Source organism: Colias croceus, chromosome 9 (genome assembly GCF_905220415.1).
Source record: "Colias croceus chromosome 9, ilColCroc2.1".
In the NCBI taxonomy this organism is placed as follows: domain Eukaryota; kingdom Metazoa; phylum Arthropoda; class Insecta; order Lepidoptera; family Pieridae; genus Colias; species Colias croceus.
Window position 1 is genome coordinate 7,978,753 of NC_059545.1, and position 25,774 is coordinate 8,004,526.

At 30.6% G+C, this 25,774-nt stretch overlaps 1 protein-coding gene across 2 annotated transcripts in view; it reads right to left on the bottom strand.

The window, feature by feature from the left end:
* LOC123694436 (C-type lectin domain family 4 member M) overlaps positions 1–23,992 on the bottom strand; it is a 70,082-nt gene extending 46,090 nt beyond the window's left edge. For both annotated transcript variants that reach the window (XM_045639876.1, XM_045639875.1), the window contains exon 1: positions 23,697–23,992. In XM_045639876.1, the coding sequence (XP_045495832.1) occupies positions 23,697–23,793 (97 nt within the window). In that variant the 5' untranslated portion in view covers positions 23,794–23,992. The remainder of the gene's footprint in view (positions 1–23,696) is intronic.
* Positions 23,993–25,774: the final 1,782 nt, after the last annotated feature.

Below are 25,774 nucleotides of genomic sequence, written 5' to 3' on the forward strand. Positions count from 1 at the left end.
TAAACGATATCGTCCAAATATGTTTATTCATTTCTTACTTGACCTATTAACACATATTAGATGAATTCCTGATTTTGATTAATTGCAGGTGCCGATGTAAAGAAAAAATTAAATTGCCTTTTGGCCAAGGACGGTCAATAAAACCGTCTGAATATTATAGTCGTAAAGAGATTTAATGTTAAAAAATGTCTTCAAAAACTGGATATAGAGCAGATGTAGACTTAATTAGCAATTAATATAGACAATCTGTGATATTATATGTCAAATATGTTGATGATATTTGATGGGTTGACCTAAATTAAGATTGATTAAAAAAAATCTACATTATTTGAAGGATACTACCAATATGCCAAATGATCGCCAGACCAATATATCACATGATTTACTTGATCTGTGTATAATTAGTCCATATTTAATTAATAATTAACGACTAGACTATATTTTAGCTAAATGCCAATTTTGTTGCACATTTCCGGGTATTTTTTTGTATTCCAGAATGTTGTCTAATCTACGTAGATAAAAATAACATAAATGTGGGATGATAAGGTAAGATGAATGATTAATTGATGTTTCTGAACGTGTGTAAGATTAGTTTCTGAACGATGATGAGAATGAAAGAACGATAGACTATGAGTGAATCAAGGAGTGAATGTGAAGTAGAGAGCGAATGAGGAATGATCTCTCTCTTTCATTGGGATCGTGGGTGAAAACGGCTGTTTCTCTGTAAGATGTTTTCTAAAAATAGATTGTGGTCCGAAAATAAATCTGAAGAAGTTCAAAAGTGTTTTTCATTTAGCCCCGATCCTACATAAATTGATAATTCTGCTATATTTCTTGAGATCAATTTGAATATTTTTAATTTGATCACATCACATAATTTTAATTATGTGAATTGCAATTATTGGTAAGATTAAAAAATGATAATCCGGTAATTGATTTCAATTTATAAGAAAGTGCAGCAAAAAATGCTAATGTCTTCAATATAATGTTTCTGAATACTCACGTTAATTCATCACATAGTAATCACAAAGAAAATATTTTTCTATGTATATCTACCCTCTGCCCTCACAGTATTGTTTTCGTTCAACCATAAAACAGGATTTCGAAATAAGTTCAAAATGTTCCATATTTTTCTCAATAAAGGACCTATTGTATGTTTACACTGAAAGCTTTCAAAGCATTCCATAAAACAAGACGTCCTGAAAACAAATACACTTTAGATAAAATTCAATTCGTATTGTTTAAATTGTCCTACTTCCGCATTTTTGCTTTGGAGGAATGCAAAATATTGTTTTCCTTGCAGCGTTTAAATTTTGAGTTTATATTATTAAGTTGTTGAGAGCAGTTTCGTAGAGTGTTCTGGAAGTTTGCCAACACTTGGCTTACGGATTGGAACCGACAATCCTTAGACCGAATATCCGGCAGATTTAATTACATTTCTCACCCTCCAACTTAGCATGATTCCCCTTTTGCAAATTTGTTGATAGCATCTTTAAATCCGAAGAAATTGCATCTTAAGTGTTTTGATTAAAGTTTAACTGTTTTAAGTAATTGCAATAGTTTCGTAATTTTGATTATTGTTTTGTCGAATATAACCTGATTGTATATATTATATATTACCTTTTTACAATTTATTTATACATTTTTAATTTTAATTTTTAATAACGTTGTCAAAATTGAAGAGTGACATCTATTCAAAAGAAATTTTATGGAAAAGTCGAAGTGCACAACAAACAAATAAATAGGATAAAATATGAATAAACTTGCGAGTTCGTGTAGTGATATTTCTTTAGATAGTCTTGAAAATGATTTTAAAAATAAATCAACAATCAAAGAACAAATTTCTGATGATAAGATGGACACGATCCTAGTGCCTTTTTATGAGAACGATGTGCTAATGAAAGTCCCAAAGTTGAAAAAACATAAGCAAAATAAACCAAATCATGAGCGAGAATCGAATTCACAAGAGCCAAAAAGTTATTTGTTGAATAAATATTTGCAAACGTCCAAAAAGACTACATACTTAGATATGTTTCGCAAGCGAATCAGTGGTAACAACAACATCAACAAAAAAGAACAAACAGAGGAGATTCGCTCGACTTCACCTCAAGTAGGTGACACTGAAAGAGAAAGCATAGACGATGCGGGCAACAACAATGAAAACGAATTTCATAATACAGAGGCATACAATGAGATGTATTATGAAAAACTTATAAATCAAGATATGGAATATTATTTGGATCGATCATATGAAGAACTTAAATTTACTGACGATTTAGAGTGCAAATCGCAAGATGACATAGCAGAGAATAATTTAAAAAGTGTTTCAGAAGTATCGCAACCTCGAAGGCATGCACGAAGAGCGACAGCACAACCGATGCAAAATTTAAAACTCGGTGGCTTGGGTCCTGACATGGAAAACATAAGACCGAGATTAGAAAGAGCAAGAAGCCTGCAAAGGTATTCAGAAAAAGTGAGAATGGCTAATCGATTAAAGATTTATAAAAAGTCGGTCGAAGAAGAAAACACAAAGAAAAATGAAAGACAAGCGTCAACATCTCGTCGCAATTCTGCAACTCGACACGATTCCGGCAAAAAAAAAACTTGCACTAACGAAGATCAAAATAAATCATACCTCGTTAATAAGTCGGTTCAGCAAAAGACATCAATTATTAGGAAAATATATCAAAAATCAAGATCAGCAGATCAAAATAAAAGAATAAAACATAACCAAATGAATATAAACATACAATCAGACAATCAGGATAGAGGTGATCAAAATATAATGAAGTGTAAAACTGCTCGAGGCAATGTTCGACATAAAGATAAGAAAGTTAATACTAAATTAGAAAATTCCAGAAGTAAATCGAGTTCGAGAGACCAAGGAGTCAATACAGATCGCACGGAAAATAATGCAAACATCCAACCAGTAGAAATTAGTTTTTTGGTTAACATTGGAGGAGGACTTCGACCATCAAGTGCTTTAAGAACATTGGAAGAAAAACATAAACAATATCAAGATAAAGTAAAAGGGTTTACGGCTGAGTTTTAAAATTAATTTTATGTATTGTTTTATTAAATGTTATTTTTATCAATAGCATTTTCTTGTTTTCTTGATTCAAGTTAATATCATATTACTTACTATGATTCTAATTGCATTATTCGATACATCTTCATTGTATGTATTTCACCATTTACTTCGTATAAGGCTCTTTCAAGATCCTGGTCGATAAAATACTAGGGCATAAGAAATATCTTTCATCACAACAACATTCGCCAACCTAACTTTCTATTTAACACTAAATTATACGTCAGCCACGCGTTTGATAATCGATTTTTCTAAAAAGCACATTCACATTTTTAAATACCTACCTAATTTGAAAAGTGATGTAAACAAAATTTTCTCAAAAAATAGCGCGCAAATAGGCACCTTACTTTGGTGTGTCCATGCTTAGATTTGTCATTTCCACATTACAAAACAGATAGGTATGATAACTATGTTCTCTTTTTTATTGAACAAAACTTTTTATCGCTATAATTATAACGATGGTGAAAGTGGCCTATGTATTGAATCTACATACTAACAACTCACTTAAACACCTTTGACGAGGTGTTTTTTTACATCTCAGAAATTTAATCAGACGTATTTAAATAAGATTCGTACATAGAAACGATTACATAAGTTAAGTAATTATAGCATCAAGTTATATCATATCGGTAAAATGCTTAGGAATTTCCAAGAGTTCGAGGAAATAGGAAAACTAGATATGTATTTGATTGTTTCATTTCTCTCAATTTTCAACTACAAATAAATAAAATTGTACGGCACACCTTTATTTATTTTTAATTGTTACCACTGATGAAAGAATTACATATATATTATGATTTCGTAGGCCTATAAGACATTTAACTTGTTTGTATTAATATAGGTCAATAGAGGTATTTTAATGGATTGCTTATCAAATTATTTAATTGAATTGGTATTTGGATGTATTTCCTGGAGTATGTAATGTTTTGACGATTAACAAATCCGGATATCACATCTTATTAGGCCTGTATTCAATCAAAGTTAACATTTAAACGTCCTTCTGTTACTTTGATAAATGCCTCTTGATATGATTGTAGGTAATTTGTTAAAAAATAGTTAACAGGTTTTAAAATCACTTAACAAATTATCGAGCAAATGTGTGCCGTATTTAAAAGACAAAACAAGTCACAAGAATAGGAAAGTGATAAATAAGGTATATTATGTTTAATGAATATTCAAAAGAATAAGTTTAATAACATATTCGTATATAATATTATCTATCTGGCATAATAATAAGTATGTATTTCTGATAATAACTTCCAGATGTTCGCTGATGAAAGTGAAGTAGTCAGAATATGATGTATATGTACCTACACTTAGTTATTAGATCAAGTCCGGTTTTTATAGAGAAAGTGATTTGTTACACGTAGAATTATTGAATCATCAGATGTTAAAGAGCCTTGAATATAATGATTAAATATATTTATTGGTCCGTACAATGCATCGTATTGTTATTATGCAACAATAAACACAACACAAACAATAACATGACAAAATGTAGAGAGAGATTTAGAAAACAGTAAAAGAAATGTTTTTCAGGCAACCTGGCAAGGACATAGAATTTCTTATACTACATTGACATACATATATGTATTTAAGTACCTGCTTATGAATTTATACCAATTTACTAATGATTTAATAATGATTTTGGAGAAAGGTTAATATTGTAATGACATTAATGAAATTACAAAAATCGGCACTTAGGAGCCAATCCATATTTTTGGAAATACCATACATTCCATAATAATAATTATACCAAAGAACTTAGGACACATAATTTTCCTACAAATACTGGAATCGTCATAAAAACCCATAAAAACCATAGTAAAAACGTGTTTGTCGTAACGTACGAGAAATTGAAAAGGTAACACCGAACTTTTATAGGTCGGTGTATTAAAAATTCAAAAACAACTCTCATATTAATTTTTATGACTGATAACATTAAATCATCTTAAATAGACGTCTCATTATTGTATCGATATCGATCGTAAGTTGCTTTAATAAATATTAATGGATATTGATAAGTCAATCATTTACCCGAATGTTCATTACTCACTTACGGCGACAATGATCATTGGATAATGGATATAATACTAATTTAAATTCCCAAATTAGCTGGCCTTTATCACCCTTGATACAGTACATAATCTAAGTCTACCAATAAGAAAATTGGAGTGATTGTTTGTAGTATTAAAATAACCGATTTTTGCACGCCTCATAAGCGAAGCGTTGAGGTGGGTACTACTGTCACTTCGCGCAAAACATCAGATTTTTCAAACTTAAAATATCTTTATTTATAAATTCGCCGGATGTAGACACAGTAAATACTACATATTATATACATATCAAAATTATATAGTGATTTTTACATATTTTGTCTGTGTGTATATTTGTTTGTTCCAGCTAATCTCTGGAACGGCTGTACCGATTTTAACGGGACTTCAACTGACAGATAGCCAATGTAATAAGGGGCTAATAAGAATAATTTGCATCATTAGGATAAAAGGAAAAACTCAACAACAACAACAACAATTTACGTGGGTGAAACTGCGGCACGCAGCTAGTCAAATATAAACATGGAGAATGTAGTAGTGCGACTCGTAAAACTTATGCAACTCATTTCTCCGACACATTGGAATGTATTTTTTGCTCAAATTGAAGTGGCACGCCTTAATCAATGCAGCTTAAAATTGGCATTGCTGGCTGTTATATGAGATGCCATACATTAAAATTATTTATTTCATTCAGCCGGAATTATATTTGTAAACCAATTGAGTTACAATTGCGTTAGATTGGTTTATAAAATTTCAATTGCAAACTTATCTACCTATCATGATTAAAGATTACACCTTTCGCTTCCAACCAGGTTATTTTTTCCTCTCAAATAGAAAAAAAAATTGAATAGGTCCATTTAAAGATTCTTACACCATGAGCTGAAAGAATTGAATTTACGATTGATACTTAGCTTTAGTCATCTGAGAAAGTGATAATTTACTATTTAAGCCTTCGAATTCGTTTACTAGCATTTTCGTAAATCAAGAAAGCCTTCATCTTGTGAAATTAAGCTACATATTTACATCGTTTTACATACATCAATGATACGGCCGATCTACGTGACGATAGTTACAAATTACAATGTCTTCAAATAATATTATGTAAGACGTAATATTATCATCTTGGTCTAGTATTATATTATCTGTGTCTTGGTACTTGGGACATCGTTTCTACTACAAAAACAATTATGGTTCTATCTTTTATTGTTTCAGAAAATCAGAACTGTATCTGTTTATTATCTAGTCTTTGGAATAAAGAACTCAAGTCCAAGTCAAGAGTTGGCGAAAACGGTGGACGACTCTCGATGATTTTTTCATTTGTTTTAATACAATATTATAGAAATTCAATTAACACTACTTTAACAGGTTTATCAATGAAAAAAGCTTTTAATCTCAAAATAATCAGATGCTAGAAAGCGTGAATTGCACTTTGTGACTCTTTGTATCGTTCGCAAAAATTAAATGTGACAACACGTTAAAAGCCTTTCTATTTACAAGCGTTAATCACCAACAAAGTTCACAGAGCATGCGTAATGTCTAATATCCTCCGATTTGATTAATGGATAAAGTATTGCTCGTTAAATATTTCAAAATCAAATTTCTGCGTGCAGGCATGTGCTATGGAAATATACGTACATACCTACAAGGATTGCAAACTACATAGGTAATTATTATTAAAAGGTTTGAGTTTTTTCGTAGAATGGAATGGTGTAATTTTTTTGTGTACATAAAGTTGCAAGATAACCCTCCGGAAGTGTCAAGTATATATGTAGCGTGTATTTAATAAGCAAATATATGACTATAATCTATTCTGCTTTTAATATTATAAAGCTGAAGAGTTGTTTGTTTGAACGCGCTAATTTCGGGAACTACCGATCCAACTGGTCCGATTTGAAAAATTATTTCGGTGTTAGATAGCCCATTTATCGAGGAAGGCTATAGGCTATATATCATCTCACTAAGGCCACAGTATAAATATTATTTTCATAAGTAGACTGTGCTAAGGCACATGAGCTGAGCAATACGGGTAAAACCGCGGAACACAGCTAGTATAGTAGGTATATAACTTTATAAGTACAAGTAGGTATTGTTGTTCACACCTTATGTTAAACAGTACCTGTATATTATAAGCACTGTATTAATTCATTAAAATAGTAACATTATACCTAATGCCATAATCATAAAGCACCTAAGCCACGACATGTTTTGTCTAGTGAATTTACAACACTAATTTAATTCAATTTCAGCCTCGTCTATTGTTGCAAGAAAGTGGACCATGTATTGTAATGGTATTATGTGTTATTATGATAACGCTGATGTAAGTATATGCAAATTATATCGCACAATGTTACTGCATCGTCTTGTTTATGATTATTTAATATTTTATGTCTCAAATAGTACATTCGTTACGCCCTGAATAACGCAGTTTGTGGAAAAGTCTCGAAAAAGAGAATTACGATATATATGAAGGAAGTAGGTAACAAAGTTACAAATATTTGTTTTAATTTACATATTTTGTGATTTAACAGCTCAATTTCAACATTTTGGTATAAATATGTAATTCTATATTACGTTTAAAATATCAAAATTATGCTTTGAAATAAATTCTATCCGCAAAATTCATAAAAATGTCTGTATATTTCACGGGAACAAAATACAGCGCTATGCACTCTGCGAATCTGTCTCGCCTTTGGAATTAAACTTATATTTCCCCAGACACCGCGAGCGTATAAAAATTAATGTCATTTCCTCAGTCCTGCAACACGTGAATAGTTTGATATTTTACGATTCGAACAGATTATATAATTTAAATAAAAATAATATAGGTAATACCTACGATTAAGTATAACTGAACAAAATTACTTATATAGGTAAATCCTTAGGAACAATAAACATGAAGTAACTAATTTATAATCATGTTTCAGACCTCTAAACACATTCCGGTAAATTTTAACATAAGATATGAAGTATTTGTTAAATATAAAAAGCTGTCCATATGGTGTAAAGAAAATAGGCAACAGGCGAAAACGAAAAGTATGAAAATGGCGCTACAACTTGAAATGCACTCTAGCAAAGTCGTGTATTTAAAGTTAGATGATTAATATAGATGTTGAAATAAAGATAATTCTCATGATAATTCTAAGATAATGTATTATTATTTGAGCAAATAAAAACTACATCCCATAAAATATGTTCCTAACTATTTGTTACATGGTAACACAACAATCTATTATAATACTAGCGGTCCGCCCCGGCTTCGCCCGTGGTACATATTCACGTTTTCTCTACATAAGAACCATCCTCGTACTTCAAGGAATATAATAAAAAAAGAATTATCGAAATCGGTTCAGCCGTTCTCGAGTTATGGAATTACAACGAAAAGTGGCATTGATTTTTATATATTAGATTTAATCCATTGACCAGTCGGGTCTCTCGGCCTTTAATTCACATGTCACTCTGAGGGCCCTTCACATTGATCCAAGCACAAGCATCTTGTCATAACACGAAGTGGCCCTTTTGAAAATGAATACATAATTAATGTTATGTATTAACTAGCTGTTGGCGCTTCGTTCATATTGTAAATAAAACTATTTTTCCAATATTATAAACTATTAGGAAGTTATAGTTTGTAAGAATATATGAATATGCGTTACTCTTTCACGCCAAAACAGCTGATCGGATCTCTATGTTCGGTAGAGAGATAATTAGCACATACTACGAGGCTACTTTTGATCCGAGATCCATGCGAGTGAATATACAGGGTGGCCCGTTTACAGTGGTCCAAAAATTTTTTTCAGCTTGAGAGCATCATGAGTAATCATTTAAAACAAACTTTAGATAAGCGAAAACTTATGGTTTAGAAATTATGATTTTTTTTTAAATAATCCGAAGTTTCAATGTTTTTGACACAAAACTACTCTGTTATGAAAACTACTGGACCGAATTGAATGAAATTTGGTATAGGTATAGCGCAATAACCTACCTATCGCGCTATAGGCTCATATTGTGTAAATAATTACACTGCATTTTTTTATTTTAACTTTTTCTGTAGTTTTTTGAATTTCTCGGCAAAATGTCGATTTTTCGAAAAAATCCTGTGAAAAAAAAATGTACCACCAAGGTTTTGCTGGTACTGCTAAAAACTTCCTTAACATATGGTTATTCTTTACACAAAAAATCATAGTTGTCCTTCGATTGTAACATCTTCAAAAACAATATCATGTGCATTAACACATGAAAATCGAAAAATTACGAAATTTACCATAATTCAATTTTAATCATTTGGAACGGCCAATTTTTGGTTAAAGAACCATTTATTGCCATAAAAGTCGTTACAAATCAGTATTCACATGGCTATAAAAGTTAAAATGAATGAAATAAAATTTTAACCTGCTAGCCAAGATAACTTTACTTTATTCTAATGTCAATTTATAGAGTTTTTTTTTGTTATTTAGTTTTTAGGTTTAAATCTTAATAAAAGGTTTGGAGAATCAATAAAACAACATAAATATTAATTAACATATTGTTTATTTTTAACAAAAGTTTTTCGAAATGCCGTCCGCCTTTCGCTAAACATAATCTGCATCTGCTTAAGAAAATTTATTCGCAGCCTATTAAATGGCTGCCGGCTTTCTTTAATGGCTGTTATAGCCACTTGAATTTTCCTCCAATTCTTGCTCCGATGTGCTCTCCCGTACGTACACAATCTCCTTAATGTATCCCCAAATGAAAAAATCAACGGGGTTCAAGTCGGGTGAACAGGCTGGCCAGTGGATGGTGCCACCGCGACCGATCCTCCTCTCCGGATAGGTATGAACCTATGGTATTAAATGGTATAATACCATAAACTGGTATACAAATGTACCTATGTATAATAAATTTATGGTTATTTATAGGCATAAATTCAAATGGCTATAACAGCCATTCAAGAAAGCCGGCAGCCATTTAATAGGCTGCGAAGAAATTTCTTACGCAGATGCAGATTATGTTTAGCGAAAGGCGGACGGCATTTCGAAAACCTTTTGTAAAAAATAAACAATATATTAGTTAATTAATATTTATGTTGATTTATTGATTCTTCAAACCTTTTATTAAGATTTAAACCTAAAAACTAAATAACAAAAAAAAAACTCTATAAATTGACATTACAATAAAGTAAAGTTATCTTGGCTAGCAGGTTAAAATTTTATTTCATTCATTTTAACTTTTATAGCCATGTGAATACTGATTTGTAACGACTTTTATGGCAATAAATGGTTCTTTAACCAAAAATTGGCCGTTCCAAATGATTAAAATTGAATTATGGTAAATTTCGTAATTTTTCGATTTTCATGTGTTAATGCACATGATATTGTTTTTGAAGATGTTACAATCGAAGGACAACTATGATTTTTTGTGTAAAGAATAACCTTATGTTAAGGAAGTTTTTAGCAGTACCAGCAAAACCTTGGTGGTACATTTTTTTTTCACAGGATTTTTTCGAAAAATCGACATTTTGCCGAGAAATTCAAAAAACTACAGAAAAAGTTAAAATAAAAAATGTAGTGTAATTATTTACACAAGATGAGCCTATAGCGCGATAGGTAGGTTATTGCGCTATACCTATACCAAATTTCATTCAATTCGGTCCAGTAGTTTTCATAACAGAGTAGTTTTGTGTCAAAAATATTGAAACTTCGGATTATTAAAAAAAAAAATCATAATTTCTAAACCATAAGTTTTCGCTTAACTAAAGTTTATTTTAAATGATTACTCATGATGCTCTCAAGCTGAAAAAAATTTTTGGACCACTGAAAACGGGCCACCCTGTATAACAAGTAGTTACTTACTACATACTAAATTACAGTGCTATATAAGAGTATGACATTTGAAATATCTACAATTAAATGTATATTGGTAGAAAAAATCACTTTAAGGTCGGGACAACGTAAAGTTAAAGATTTTAGAAGAAGGTTTTATTAGTTACTACGCTAACCGAAAAAGAAACTAACGCAAATATTATAAAGATACACTTACAAATTGTTTAGCCAACATTGATGCAAACTTGCACAGGCTAATTGCAGTTTAATTAAATATAGGTAATCTCCATAAAGTGGTGGTGAAAGGACGAAATCCGGGCCGCGCTCCAGTTAACAACGTTGCGCAAACGCATGGATATGGTCTGAGATCGAAATGGAACATTCTTCCTTGTTACAATTCCTAAGTTACTGATTTGTGAAATTAATGACGACATCTTCCGATAGGTGACTGTTTTGTTGATAGGATTATATTTGATAGGATTATTATGGGTATTTTAAACAAAGAGTGTATGTGCACATTGTATGCTTAATGCTTAAAGTTTACTATGTAGAGAGGGGTTTTAAGATATTATGTTTCAAATGAAAATGGGTTTCTTATATAAGTTCGAGTTGTGTATTAGTTTTATTGTATAAAACATTAAAAAGTACATACTTATTAATACTTGCTTACGATCCAACCGCGATGGGAAATTTTTTGTAACCGGTTCAGTAGTTCCTGAGATAAGCGCGTTTAAACAAGCAAACTCTTCAATTATTAGTCAAGATATGTGTATTAGTAATTTGTACCTACTTTATGTAAAACGTATTAACGTATATCTTTTCCTCCTACATTCTCAATTTTCTTTGTCACAGTTTTTTCTTATAATTCTATTAATGGAATTCCTTTTCATTGGCGTATTGTTCAATTATTATGTAATTATTGTAAAAATAGCTGTAAGGAATCATAAATAAATAAATAAATAAATAAAAAATAGTAGCTGTAGTTTTGAAGTGGGATACCTACACTCTAAAGGTGGCGTTGTCTTAAATCTCTGGAAATATTTATTTATTGTCCAGTTTATTGCAAAAACAGGCGATACTGTTCACTCCCATTACCTTTAGCTAATCAATATTCCTTTACCCAGCCATTTGTTCACCAAACAGTGATTTATCTCACACAAATCTTCAGTTATATGCACGCAATGTTCTTATTCTTACCTATCTCTTTACACAATCGTTTCCTATTTTGCAATTTGTTCAAATGAAATTTAATCTGCCTTTAGATGTTACTTTCTGTACTTAAGTTATAAAATATTAAATTTAATAAGATATAATCATATAAACACCCCACTCATTATCAACACGTCAGAAAATTTAGATTCATAAGAAGCTATTCAACTTGCACTTAGTTACTAACTTTTGCAGAAGGTACCCAAATACTGCCGGCTGTTTTATGAATTTATTGAGGCATTATTTTGTACGATTTAAAATATGCATTCATATCTGATTATGTGTGCCTCGAAATCACTAGTTTGTAGTAAATAATCACAGTATTTCTTCCTTGCTCGCAATCTATTGATTACAGACCACAAAATCGTTCCATAAGCTTGAGTCATCATTTATTGTACCTACCATTTAAATAATAATCTATCAAATAGATATTAAATAAGAAAATAAATAAAAATAAACACAGTTTCTAAATTTAGAATAAGTATTTTTTATCATGGACTCTATGGTGCTTTTATGAAGTAGACAACTAGGATATTAAAATGTAAAATATCTAGGTGCATGTTTAAAATTTACCTAATAGGTACTATAATGATTATAAATCAGTTGAAGCGTTGGCCTTAGTTATCATACATTTAATAGTTATAAGTAGGTATATAATTTGATGGTCAGATAATTCCAAAGTTAATTTTATAAAACAATTCTCAGCACATCAGTCATAATTTCAAAATGTTATTAAAATATCATGAAGGAACTTTTTTATCTTTTGATATTGTAATATTATATAAAAGTTTATTACATTTGTTTTAATAACAATATACCAACGTCACCAAGTCATGAAAGTGATTCCGAAAATGCCACTGTTAATAATTATTAGTCCATAAAAAAAGCCATTAAAGACACATTAAAATAGTGATTTCTAGAATGTTTATTATTAAATAGTTGACCATATAATGTTATGAACCCTAAGTTCTAAGTCAGGTCATAGGTAACCTTCTCACGGATGATCAAGGCCACTCATAATTTAATTATATAGTCTGTGAAAATTGTTATTAATTGACATTTGTGTAGTATTGCATCAATTCTAGACGGTTCTGGAAGGCTCTATCCTCTTTTAATACTTAGTTTCGTGTTGATTCTATCTAAATAGAGTTGAATCAGAAACAATTTGGGTTTCAATGATTACGCAAACTATGTGCATAGTGCATACGTTTTAACATCTCTTAAATAATTCGCATGTAACGTTACAAAAAAGGATTTTCGCGAGACAGTCGGAAGCAAGGATTCCAAGCTATGCCACCTCCTCTTCCTTCCTACAATTCCTTTGACCTCACAAAGGCTCTTGCAAAAGGGTGAAACTCTCAAATGAAAAGTTTCCATGACTATTATACCTACGATAAAATTCATAAACGTAGGTAATACGTAACGCACGTAACGTAACAATACGTAGACAATGTGCGATAAAATTCATAAACGTTTCATATTATGTTTTTGAAGGTAAATGACGAAGAACAGAGCTTACCCATAATTAAGTAATTAACTGCAATAATGTATCAAATTATAGATTATTACTGCTGTAGTAGAATAGAAAAATATATAGATTGAATCATACTTCCGTTCTCGATAAAAAGCTCATCCTTCGTTTTTAACTACACATTTGAGCTAATTTCTCGTCCTTTGAGACTGATCTAACCTTTTCAACTTAAATGTACCTCTAGGTTAAAAATGCGTTCATAATTCTACGAACATTCAATCAGATCTCTTAAAAGTAAATATATTTCGACATAAACTCAACTTAGTTTACAGCTTTGCACGAAACATATCTATAGGTATGTTTATACATAATACCTATATGTAACGACCTAATAACAAAAATAACATTAACATATCAACGAGGCGTTATTTGGGTATAATTAATTTACAGTCTTCGAAGTCGAAGTGATACTAAACGATAACTTATTCATTATTTTTATGAAGCTGTTAGTATACATAAAAAAAGATTATTGATTTGAATAGTTTTTATGTTAAAATTTCCAAATAGCGACAATTCCGATAACTACAAGTTTATACTTGACCTTTCTGCCCCATATTAAACTCGAATTATTTTTTATCTATATCATGAGTCTGGTTATATCCATATAAACATCGAATGAATTCTAGATAATCAAAACTAATGCATACTTATGTTTTTCCAACTAAAATTCTAGTTCGAAAACACGAGCATATATTAGCTATAAGTAGTCGTTTGATCAAATCTAGGTGTATAATTGATAAGGTTCTATTCAAGCCTGACTCTCCGAATTCAGACTATATAAGTACTTAGTAATTGGTTATGTAGAACGAATCGAAAATTCGATTGAGGCTGCATATACCTACCTATAGTTTTACACTTTACAGTTTGAAAGCTAACTGCTTATCTTACTTTGTACTAAGTTTGTACTAGGAGCACAGATAATATATTATGTTCCTAATACCAGTATTATATTATAATCTAAACCTTAGATTCGAAGTAAGGTAATACTATCTCATAGATCGTAGGTACTTGCTTGAATTCAGTAGCTGGTTATACGTAGCTATACTTACACAATTTTAGTCTAGTTCATCATTATTTATATTAGTAAGTGATTGATAAGAGTAAAATTGGCTATGAAATAAAAGATACAAGAGTGTCAAGTGAGATTCTATAGCTACTTCGATTCCTAATTAATTTTGTTTTGTATGAGTTTGAAGCTATCACGCAGCAGGTGGGAAATCAAAACACAGTGGTTGGCCTGCAGTAGGCACTAATTTTCCCCGAGAGCCTTTGATATTTCTACCAACTTCATTTTACTGATTTCCCCAACGATATAATGTAATAATTAATGTACCCTATAGTTACTTTTTTTTGTGTCGCTGTTCGTCCACGAGAACTTCTATAGCTTGACCGGGCTTATAATTACCTACAATTATAGGCAAACATACAAATATTTATTATAGAGAATACCTTCAAAAAATTTATTGGAATTCATAAGGAATGATATTAATAGTTTAAATACATATTTTTTATAACAAATCAATCATCTTACGACTTATAATTATTATTAAAGTTCTAATGTAAATGTTAAGGTCATAATATTATACGAGAAAAAATAGGAGGTAAAAACTGTGATGAGACTTGATGGCATGTTTTATCGTATAAAAACATAACATTATTTTTTTACACACATATTCTTCAATTTTAAAGAATTATATACATTTTCCATTTTCATTATTAAATATGTTTGGCTGTATACATAAATCCTTTGCCTGAAAATTCTGTTTACGCGGGAACTTCCTTTATTCCCGCCATTTTTAAATTTAAAAATTTTCCACAGTTTACGTAGCCTATTGCCATTTTCCAATAAATTTAAAATGAATTATTATTATTAAGTTATTTACTACGATTCAACAAATATTGCGGAATAGTAAAAGCACTAGGATATTGATTGACATTGATTTATAACGTAAGTATAATATTTGTTTTTGTAATTTTATCCAACGTGCGAAATGCTTTCACTCATCACAATTTGCTTATATGGTATTTATATTTTATGTTTTTTGTGGTGAATGTCATTTTATAAAGTGAAATGCTGAGTATAAATTTTGATACCTACCGGTTGGTGAATTAGATACCAGCCAAATACCAGCAAATTATTCTTCGAATGGTGATGAAAGAGGATAGGTCCATTTGAAATTATGTATATTTGAAAAATCTTCTTAATTTTATCATTATACCTAAAATAAAATGTATATAAACAGGTAAACTGCATAGCGCATTAACTTATGAATTATGACTTTGTACCTACTATAAATTAGAATAATTAAATCGATTGTTATCATGAAGTTATTTCAGAGTAGGTAATTTATATTTGCCTACATAATATATAATTATAGGTAATAATAAATGGTTTAATAAGGAATTATTTGAAAACTTATAACCCTAAATGTCTCGAGTAGTAAAATTGACAAAAAAAACTCATTATTCATGTCAGTTTAATCAATTATTTAATATTATAGATATAATTCATGGTATCAAAAATAGACATTTAGCTTTGGGAATTCCACAATTTATATTCAATTTCGATAAAAGTATGGTAATTAATTTTAAGCTACCAAAAATACTACATTCTTTCCCCCTACTGAGAAAATATCTGAGTATGAAACCTGTTTACTAAAACACATGTTTTTATTAATTCAGGATATAATGGGAAACAAGTTAATGTGTTTATGATTACATAACTTTCGATTTAAGGTTATCACATACGAAGAGTTTTGTTCGTGGAAAAGTACTATGAAAACTCACATATTTTTAGACCTTGAACCATTTTTTATTATTTACTCATTACAGACAAAATGTCACCAAATTATCTATGACTAAGCTATGACTGTATATTATATAGTGAGTGGGTATATCAGAATGTATACCTACAGATAAAGAGACATAGACAAAAAGTGAAAAATACTTTAAAATAATACATAGATTGTAGACTACATGTTTTCCATGCAATTTTCAAAAACATAAGAGATTATATTGGCCTTCTTCTAGGAAGAGTGATTGCTCTACCATAGAGAGACATTTATTTAATGATCATAAGCTTTTGGTTAAGTGCATACCTAAATTGTTATATTATCCCTAGCTAATCTTTTATCTATTGTCCAAGTACATTTTTGGTAAAAATTGATTAAACTGACAATTATATTTTTAAAGCTTTTCTACAAACCAATAGAATTTGTCAATTTTAATGTTTATAATAATTATAAGAAGAGAAAGACGCTATGTCTAAAAAAGCCTTACAGTCCTAATCATAAAACGGGCGCGGGTCGGTCATAAAAAGTGAGATTTGACATGATATTGTGATTTTCATGTAAAAATTATTAAAATGTGATATTAATTAATGGCAATATTTTGCTTCTCATTTGCCAAATTTAAAAGTTTAAACAAAAAAAAATGTTCCCTTTCTGTGTTCTAGGCAACTTTTTTTAACAGCATTTTATAAAGTTCCTTATATTAATTTGTTAACAATTACCATAATACTATGCTAATACTTTAGCATGAATACAACTATGTATTGTATTGTATTTAACTTTTACAATTTCCACATGAAACTTGACTCTGTTATAGAATCTTCGTGTAAGACGAATTGATCATTGAACTCGCATAAAAGCAAATTACAAGCTATAGGTATTCTTATTTTATTACAACATATTTATGTTTCAGTATATTATATTTGGACGAACTGCGTCCTTTATATTATTTGTGGCTGTTGCATATTTGCCACAAATAACAGTAATTGTAATGATTAATTTACAGGTCTTCGTTATATTTGAAGGAATAGACATAATAGAGTCACGTCACAGTTTATATGAATCTTAAAAATGTGCTAGAGGTAAAGTTATCTATACTTCTATACTAATATTATAAAGAGGAAATGTTTGTAATTACGTATGTATGGTTTTCACGCATAAACTACTGGACCGATTTCATAAATTCTTTCACCATTAGAAAGCTACGTACATAAATCTTCACTGAGCAACATAGGCTAGGTTTTATCCAGGAAACGACGTCGCACGGGAACGGGAATTATGCGGGTTTTTCTTTGAAAACGCGGGCGAAGCCGCAGGCGGAAAGCTAGTAAAATATAAATATGGGCATATTGTGTAAAGTTTGATAATATAGGGTCATATGTGGTAATACTTATTGATGAAAAAAAAATTATAAGCTCGAGCGGTGACCAATTTTTTTATTTTTATTTATAGGTAATCCAAGCGGAAGCAAATTCATTCGGTAATTTTCGGACAATAAAAATACCGAAAATTGCTCTCTGAAATCATGATAAGCATGAAATTATGAATAAAATAATAATAGGTAAGTAAGTCTTATACTTATTACCTATGTAAATTAAGATTATCCTATAAATACCTACTTAATGATTACATAACGATGTTTAACCATTTATCAAGGATACAAATAAATATATTTATCACTACTGACATAATTATTGCAAAGGTATATTGATGAAGTAATATTGGACTAGTCCAACCGACTAGTCCAAGTCCGACTCTAGAGTCGAAAGCCATCTTTTGTGTCCAAAACTAATTTAGATAAGCAACTGATTTTGTTATTCGTGTGCTTAGTACACACTGTTTATTTTTTTATTTAAGTAGTTAGATACTTACTATTGAAAATTTATATTTCAAATATTATTATTACCATAATAACCACACTTACCTATACGAATACTCAATAGTAATTAATTAATTATTTTTATGTTCGCCGCTAACTTATTAGCTTAGCTACTTATTAAAATTGCATTAATAAGACATTTTCAGTTACCGTTATGACTTATGACCGATTGTATGTCATTATAATAGGTCAGTAATTAAAATACCAAAACTTATATATTATACACGGAAGCTTACAATTTGGTTACAATACTATGAAAATAATAAAGTAAAAATACTATAATATGTAATTCGTATTGAAAACAGTACTTACAATCATACAAAACAATTATTTAATACATATATCCTTTGATATATTATTGCTCTTTAGCAATATATTATTAAAATTGGTTTACAAATAAAAACAGCTTCACTTTTACCGTTTTAATACGTCAATGAAGGCATTGAATGCTTTACATACCAGCTTTATCTTTTATTTTCTTACGAGCGATGGTAAAACGGTTTCTCACTATTATTTGTTAAAAATCAACTGAACTGGAACCTTCTATAATTTAAGCTGCGTGTACAAACAATAAGTAAGTATAATCTGTGGTATAATTTATAGTTTGTGTAATAGTGTGCACTTAGTATTATAATGTAGTGTATGGTGTCGTGATGAGCTTAATAGTCCTAAGATCTTACCCAATAAAAGATGGCAATGACCTGGTATTCAGGCTCTATATCTCAATTAAATTGTGTTCACAAGTCAGCCTACGTTCTACCGTTACGGTCTGATTGTAGCGTGTACATAATGTTTATTTTATAACCAATAAAGTATTATTATTTTACATTTAGTCTATACGATTAACAGATTTATTTTTATTTCATTTTATTTTATTAAGGCTCATTAGCTGTACATCGATTATTTTACATAAAAATACACAAAAAATATAGGACCAATTCCTCTTTTTAATAAAAAAATTTTATATCGGGAAAAAATGCATGCACTATAAAATTTATGTATTGCTTCAACACAAAAATTAACAAAGTCTTCGAATAATTTTTATTTCCATTTTTTTACCTATTCAGTAATATCATAAAGTAACTTACTCAAAACGTACCTACCCTACCTAATTGACAATAATTAAAATTTAATAATTTTTTTTAAACTCCGGTTAGAAAACAAAACTAAAATAAGTTAACGTTTCATACTAGGATTATTACGTAATTTCTAATTAATTTTGAAACCAAAAATAATTGCAGAAAAACAAAATAAATTAAATTAAAAAGAGGAATTGGTCTAGGGACACGTTTTATGTTCAGTCAACAAGTTTTTGTTTTCCTTAATGTATGATAAAGAATATTTTAAGAAGCATTTTCTTAGGTATCATCGTTTAGGTTATAATAAATTAGGTATGTAAGTATCTAATTAACATTAAATTAGCAAATTTTATATCGCCAAAAAAACATTGAAATATTTCTGCATCAGAAGATTTTTATACGTAATCACTATTTTAAAGTTTAACCTTTAAATATATTTTATTATACCTGCTTTTAATAGGTAAATAAAAGGCCCAAAAAAGTTAAAAAATACCACCTTCTTAAATTCCAAATATACCTACGATAACATAATAGGTAAAAATGAAGTTGTTAATATCCTTTTATTTTAGTGTCCTTGTCATCATGCCAAAAATATAAGCAATCCTTGTGATATTGCTAAAAGCACATAAAAGCTTGTTTTGTTTATTATGTTTTTGAGAAAAGCAGGAATTAAAATCGTAGCAAATAAGTTTTTGTTTTAAGGTTTATATATTATGTACTAGCTTTCCGCTCGCGGCTTCGCCCGCTTTTTCAAAGAAAAACCCGCATAGTTCCAGTTCCCGTAGGATTTCCGGGATAAAACCTATCCTATGTGTTAATCCATGAGACACTCTATATGTGTGCTTAATTTCATTGTCATCGGCTTAGTAGTATTTGCGTGAAAGAGTAACAAACACACACACATTCCCACAAACTTTCGCATTTATAATATTAGTAGGTATGTAGTAGGAAGGATAGGAAGTAGGATATAAGATATTAATACCTAGTCGTGTTTTTTCTCTTATACAATGTATCCTGTAAGACTTTTTATTGTGGTGACAATTATTAGGGTTAAATCCCTATAAATCGAAAAAAAGTTGTAGTTAACGCGAAGAATGTCTCGATTAATTGAGAGATTTTATTTCCTGCATACTGACAATACAAAATCAACTCTATCAGAGGAACAATTAAGATTTTTCTAATAGCTATTAACTGTATCTTAACGTGTTAATGGTCGTAAAACGATACATTTCTTGGTGCAGTATGTACAAACTACAAACTTTTTTAACCAACCGGTGCAACCATAAAAGGCATTTGGCTCACGGTTTGATCGAGTTTTTGCTAACCGTATTTTAAGCGTCGATGACATAACGTTAAATCTTTACTCCGTACACGTTACGTTTCAATAAAATGGAACGTAAAACACAAACTATCTTGTAACGTAATATTTACGTTAACTTACTGAATGAATAATAGCCGTCGAGAAATAAAGGAATAATCAATTCAAAACGATTGATTGAGCCTTTTAGGACGAGACACGGTAGCGTTATTGCTGAAATCTAAATAGAGTTCTAAATTATTGTTACAGAACAATCAATGTTATTTTCTTATGAACATACGTTTATAACTAACTAATTACCTATATTAAAAAAGCAAGACTATGTAACAATTGTAACTTTTTACATTTTATTGATAAATGTGAAAGTAATGATAATAAGAGTGGAGTTGTTATGAAAAAAGAAGAATACCGGCACAGTACTGACTTTGTTACAATTGCACTATTGTTATTGAGAAAATTCACGGTTAACCGTTGTTAACAAACACATAACTTATTTCACACACTTTGTCTATTCACTGCTGTATTTTCAGGTATTTTTTGTGTGTGTCAAACAAACCTACCCATAGGTACAATAGGTAGGCATACCTATGCATGTTGAAGGTATTTTTATTTTACAATGAAAAAGTACCTTCCTCGACTTCATTTTTACGATTACTCGAGAACATATTTTGGAGATTATGAATGCATTAAGATATAATATCACTGTACTTATTAGCTGGTTTTCGAGAGAGAAATCACACTTAGTTGTGTCACTAAAAGTAAAAGTCGTATAACGGAGGCGAACCGAAAACTTAGCTGTGCATAATCACGGCCAATCGTTACATAATTGTTGAGAGTTATTTTATATCGGTAGATAAACGATTTGAACACCTGCTTTAGCATATCAACATGATAAGGCCATTGTTTATGGTCATATATTCACATATGACCTTTTTGGTAGGTAACCATCTTCTTAGTGCATTCCATTCGAAATTTGAATTTTTGTTTGAATTTTCATAATAATATGTTTTAAAGGTTTTATGTAGCTAGTGATGTTTTGATTTTTTTATTATTTCATGTTTATTTTATCTATAACCTTATAACTATCTACAATTACGTTTGGGCGTATTCAGAAAGAAAGCTTGAAACTTATAAGCGCTTATCGGCGCTTGTCAATGCTCAAACCAGCTTGTCAAAACCACCATTGACAAGCTTGTCAAAACCAGCATTGACAAGCACCGATAAGCGCTTATAAGTTTCAAGCTTTCTTTCTGAATACACCCTTTGTTTATAATAAGTGTTGGTACTGTATTTTTTTTTTATTTTCCGTGTTGAAGAACGTAGGTATCTTTAGAAGCGAGTACATAATTTATATAAATTAAATTTAAAGTTTGCGCAAATTAAATGTACATAATATATAAGTATGCGGCCTAAATAGTCAATAATTGAATCATTAAGAAAATAAGATGAGCCAATTATGCCAAGGATAATAATTGCCTAACGTGTATTTTATATGAAGAAAAAGTTATTATATATTCGCATATTAATTAGGCACTCTATGAATAAAATTTATGCCGCAAATATATTCAATCTCCATGCTTAAAAATTAAATAAACATTAAAGGACATTCCAAATTGAATATTAAACAGGTTGGAATAGTTTTTTATTGGGATAAATACAAAAAAAGTGTATCGATAAAGACTATAAAATAGTCTAGAGACCTCAATAAAAAATATTAATTAAACATATTATTTTTATAGCGTTTAGATAGGTTGATCGTTGTTGACGGTTATTTTAAAATATCTATAGGTAGTAGGCTAAGGTAGTAGGTATCTATAAAAAAAATATTTTAAGGTAAACGACGTAGGTAGTTATCTAATTTTATATTAAAGTAAACAACATAGGTATTATATCATGTATAAGTAGTAAATATGGCTCTAGATTTTGCAATGCATATCTTTAACAATTTTCTTACTATAAGGTGTTTCAGAACAACTTTGTTATTGCTTGTTCCAAATATTATTTTTGTATTATTTAATATACAGTACTCCAAAACTAATAATGCGCATGCAGATCTTCGCTAATTATCGTATTTCCAGAAACACCCGAATCACCCCGAATCATTGAATCGTAAGTGCCCTAAACAATGCACTTAGGTACATCTTGCACCTTGTTGGGAAGAAATAGGAGTCAATTCAGAGTCATACACAATTGAAAACAATTCGGGCGATAGGTGACGGTAGCCTGTCAGTGAAAAAAATCAAAAATCCGTCAGTCGTCTTTATATTTTATTGGTGGTGACCGCACGTATTATCTCTGTATGGAATTATATAGAGCTGCTGTTACATACCCTTCTTAGTTTTATTTCAAAGTTGAATTTTCCGGTAAAATGATTATTTACACAGGTAGCAGATAGCAGTGGGGAAAGTTAAAATTAATAAGAGCATAATGAAAGTTCTGATCATTCTACGATATCAGAAATAGAGATAATCCCTGATTCTGTAAATCCTTTGGACTGAGATTTTAATGATTAGATTTCACAATTTAAATGTAAACCAGTGTTTGAAAATCATTTTTTAAATATAAACTTGTCTTATTTTAACCTTCCATACATCCATCATTACGCCAGCTTCAGAAAGACACTTTAATAGTTCTAAGTATAGAATTTTCCAAGTAAATCAATACAACAAATATATATTCGCAATCGTGTGGCTTATTCTCGATATTAACTTACATTGAATTATCGAAACAAATTTCGTTACTTATCTCTTTTACCATAAAATCACAACAAAACTCCTAATTCTAATAAACTATGCATGAAGAAAATACATTTAACCACTCTATATACGTATCATCTTCGGAGGCTCGCGGAATATGACAGTTGCCGAACAGTGACGAATTTTTCTATGCGCATTATTAGTTTGGGAGTACTGTACTGTGTACATAGTTTATTAATAATAGAAAATACTCACCGACGTCACGAGGATTATTCGAAGATTTTTGTGCGTTGGCCAGGAGCACAAGCGACATTAGAAAAACACTGGGAACGTTGTGTAGGAAAAACTTCATTTTTAATCACGATTAAAAAATTACAAAAAAATAATAAAAATATCGGAAGTATTATAGTATAGTATAACTAGTAGAATATCGAATAAAGGGCGAAGAAAAAAAAAATTTAATTAATTTAGAATTGCGATTTCATTTTCACGTGAACGTCTGTTACCGACCGCGGCGCGTGCGTTCCGGCCTTTGAAATGTGTGGACACTGAGGCTGCGCCGGCTTCGATGCGATCCAAAAACTTGTGTCCGGTAGGTATAATGACCCAGTAATTGCGTATCATCTGCTTATTATTCGCATTGTACAAGAATACATAATATATCTTCTATAATACCTATGCGTTTTTAATTTTGTAGTTTTATTATCTTTATCTTCTCTAATATATAAAAATCAATGCCACTTTTCGTTGTAATTCCATAACTCGAGAACGGCTGAACCGATTTCGATAATTCTTTTTTTATTATATTCCTTGAAGTACGAGGATGGTTCTTATGTAGAGAAAACGTTAATATGTACCACGGGCGAAGCCGGGGCGGACCGCTAGTATTATATAAAAATGAATCGCAAAATGTGTTGGTAAGCGCATAACTCGAGAACGGCTGAACCGATTTCGATAATTCTTTTTTTATTATATTCCTTGAAGTACGAGGATGGTTCTTATGTAGAGAGAACGTAAACATGTAGGTACCACGGGCGAAGCCGTTTTCGTCGACAACTCCCAGACGGCTAATTATTTTGATTCCGATAACTCCAACATATTATATCGTTGTAGGTACTTGCGTATAGTTAGGTACCTAATTAACTTTTTCAACAGGTTCAAAAGTTTCTCAATTCCACTGTATTTTTTTGGGTTAACTCAAGAATTCAAGATGTCATTAAATATTTTATAGGCACCTATTTTCCACTATTAATTATTAGTGTTGTCTTTTAAATGAATAAATAACAAAAAAATTGTCTAAGCGTTTTCAGTAACTTAACTACTTACAAACATTTAAAACTTACCCCTCCTCTCCCAAGGAAACTGTGCTCAATATCAGCACAGAACTAAAAGAAAGTAACTAGGTAGGTACTTAGGTATATCAAGTTTCAGCCTTTCAGTAGTCTCGGCGTGATAGGTACCTACATTGATAAATTATTAGAAGATGCACAGAAATACGACAAAACAAGCGCCTTTTTTTACTGCGACTTCGTTGTCTATCTTTCTGTTTGTCTGTTCCTCTGACACCAAGCTGTATCTCAAGAACCGTGTTAGTAAGATAGTTGAATTTTTCAGAGAAGGGACGCGTGTAAAGACGTTACCTATAGGTACTTACCTCCTATTTACTAGACGTTTGGTGCAACCAAATCCACCAGCGCAGCGGTGGGGGTTTAAATTGTTTTTGATCAACAAAATTCGATAATTATTGATTTAACTTACCTGTTAAAGAAAAGTGGCTACGCGGATACCGGATAAGACTAAATTTTGCGCTTTATAAAATATAGTCAAACAGTTACGTTACAAATTATCTAACGCGTTCTTGATATTCATAAAAAAAGAAAAAAAAAACGACGTGTGGAACTCGGGGACTGCCAAGTGCCGCGGTAAAGCTATTAATTGCATGCTATGCCTTCAGCCTTCAAGCCACACCTCCACCCGTCGGAGTGGGGAGCGTGAGGTTTTTTCGTTACATAATTTCTCGATTCGGTCCCCACGCTCAAGGCCCGCGATAGAAGAGCTATGCAATAGCTTAAAAAAACTTTTCTACCATTTCAACCAAACCAAGAACCTTAGAATATAAATTACATACTTAGTACATAATATATTTTAATATACATACTTGATACTCTAAAGTCTAAACCAAACCAAACCCGCGACAAAACGATAGACAAGGACAAACTCCTAGCGGGAGCCATCTCACTTTGACTAGTTGTGTGGCTGTGGCATAGTTTACAAATCACCACCGAAGTATTTTAAATAAGAGGAGTAAACAAGAGTTTTTAAATATAATCCGA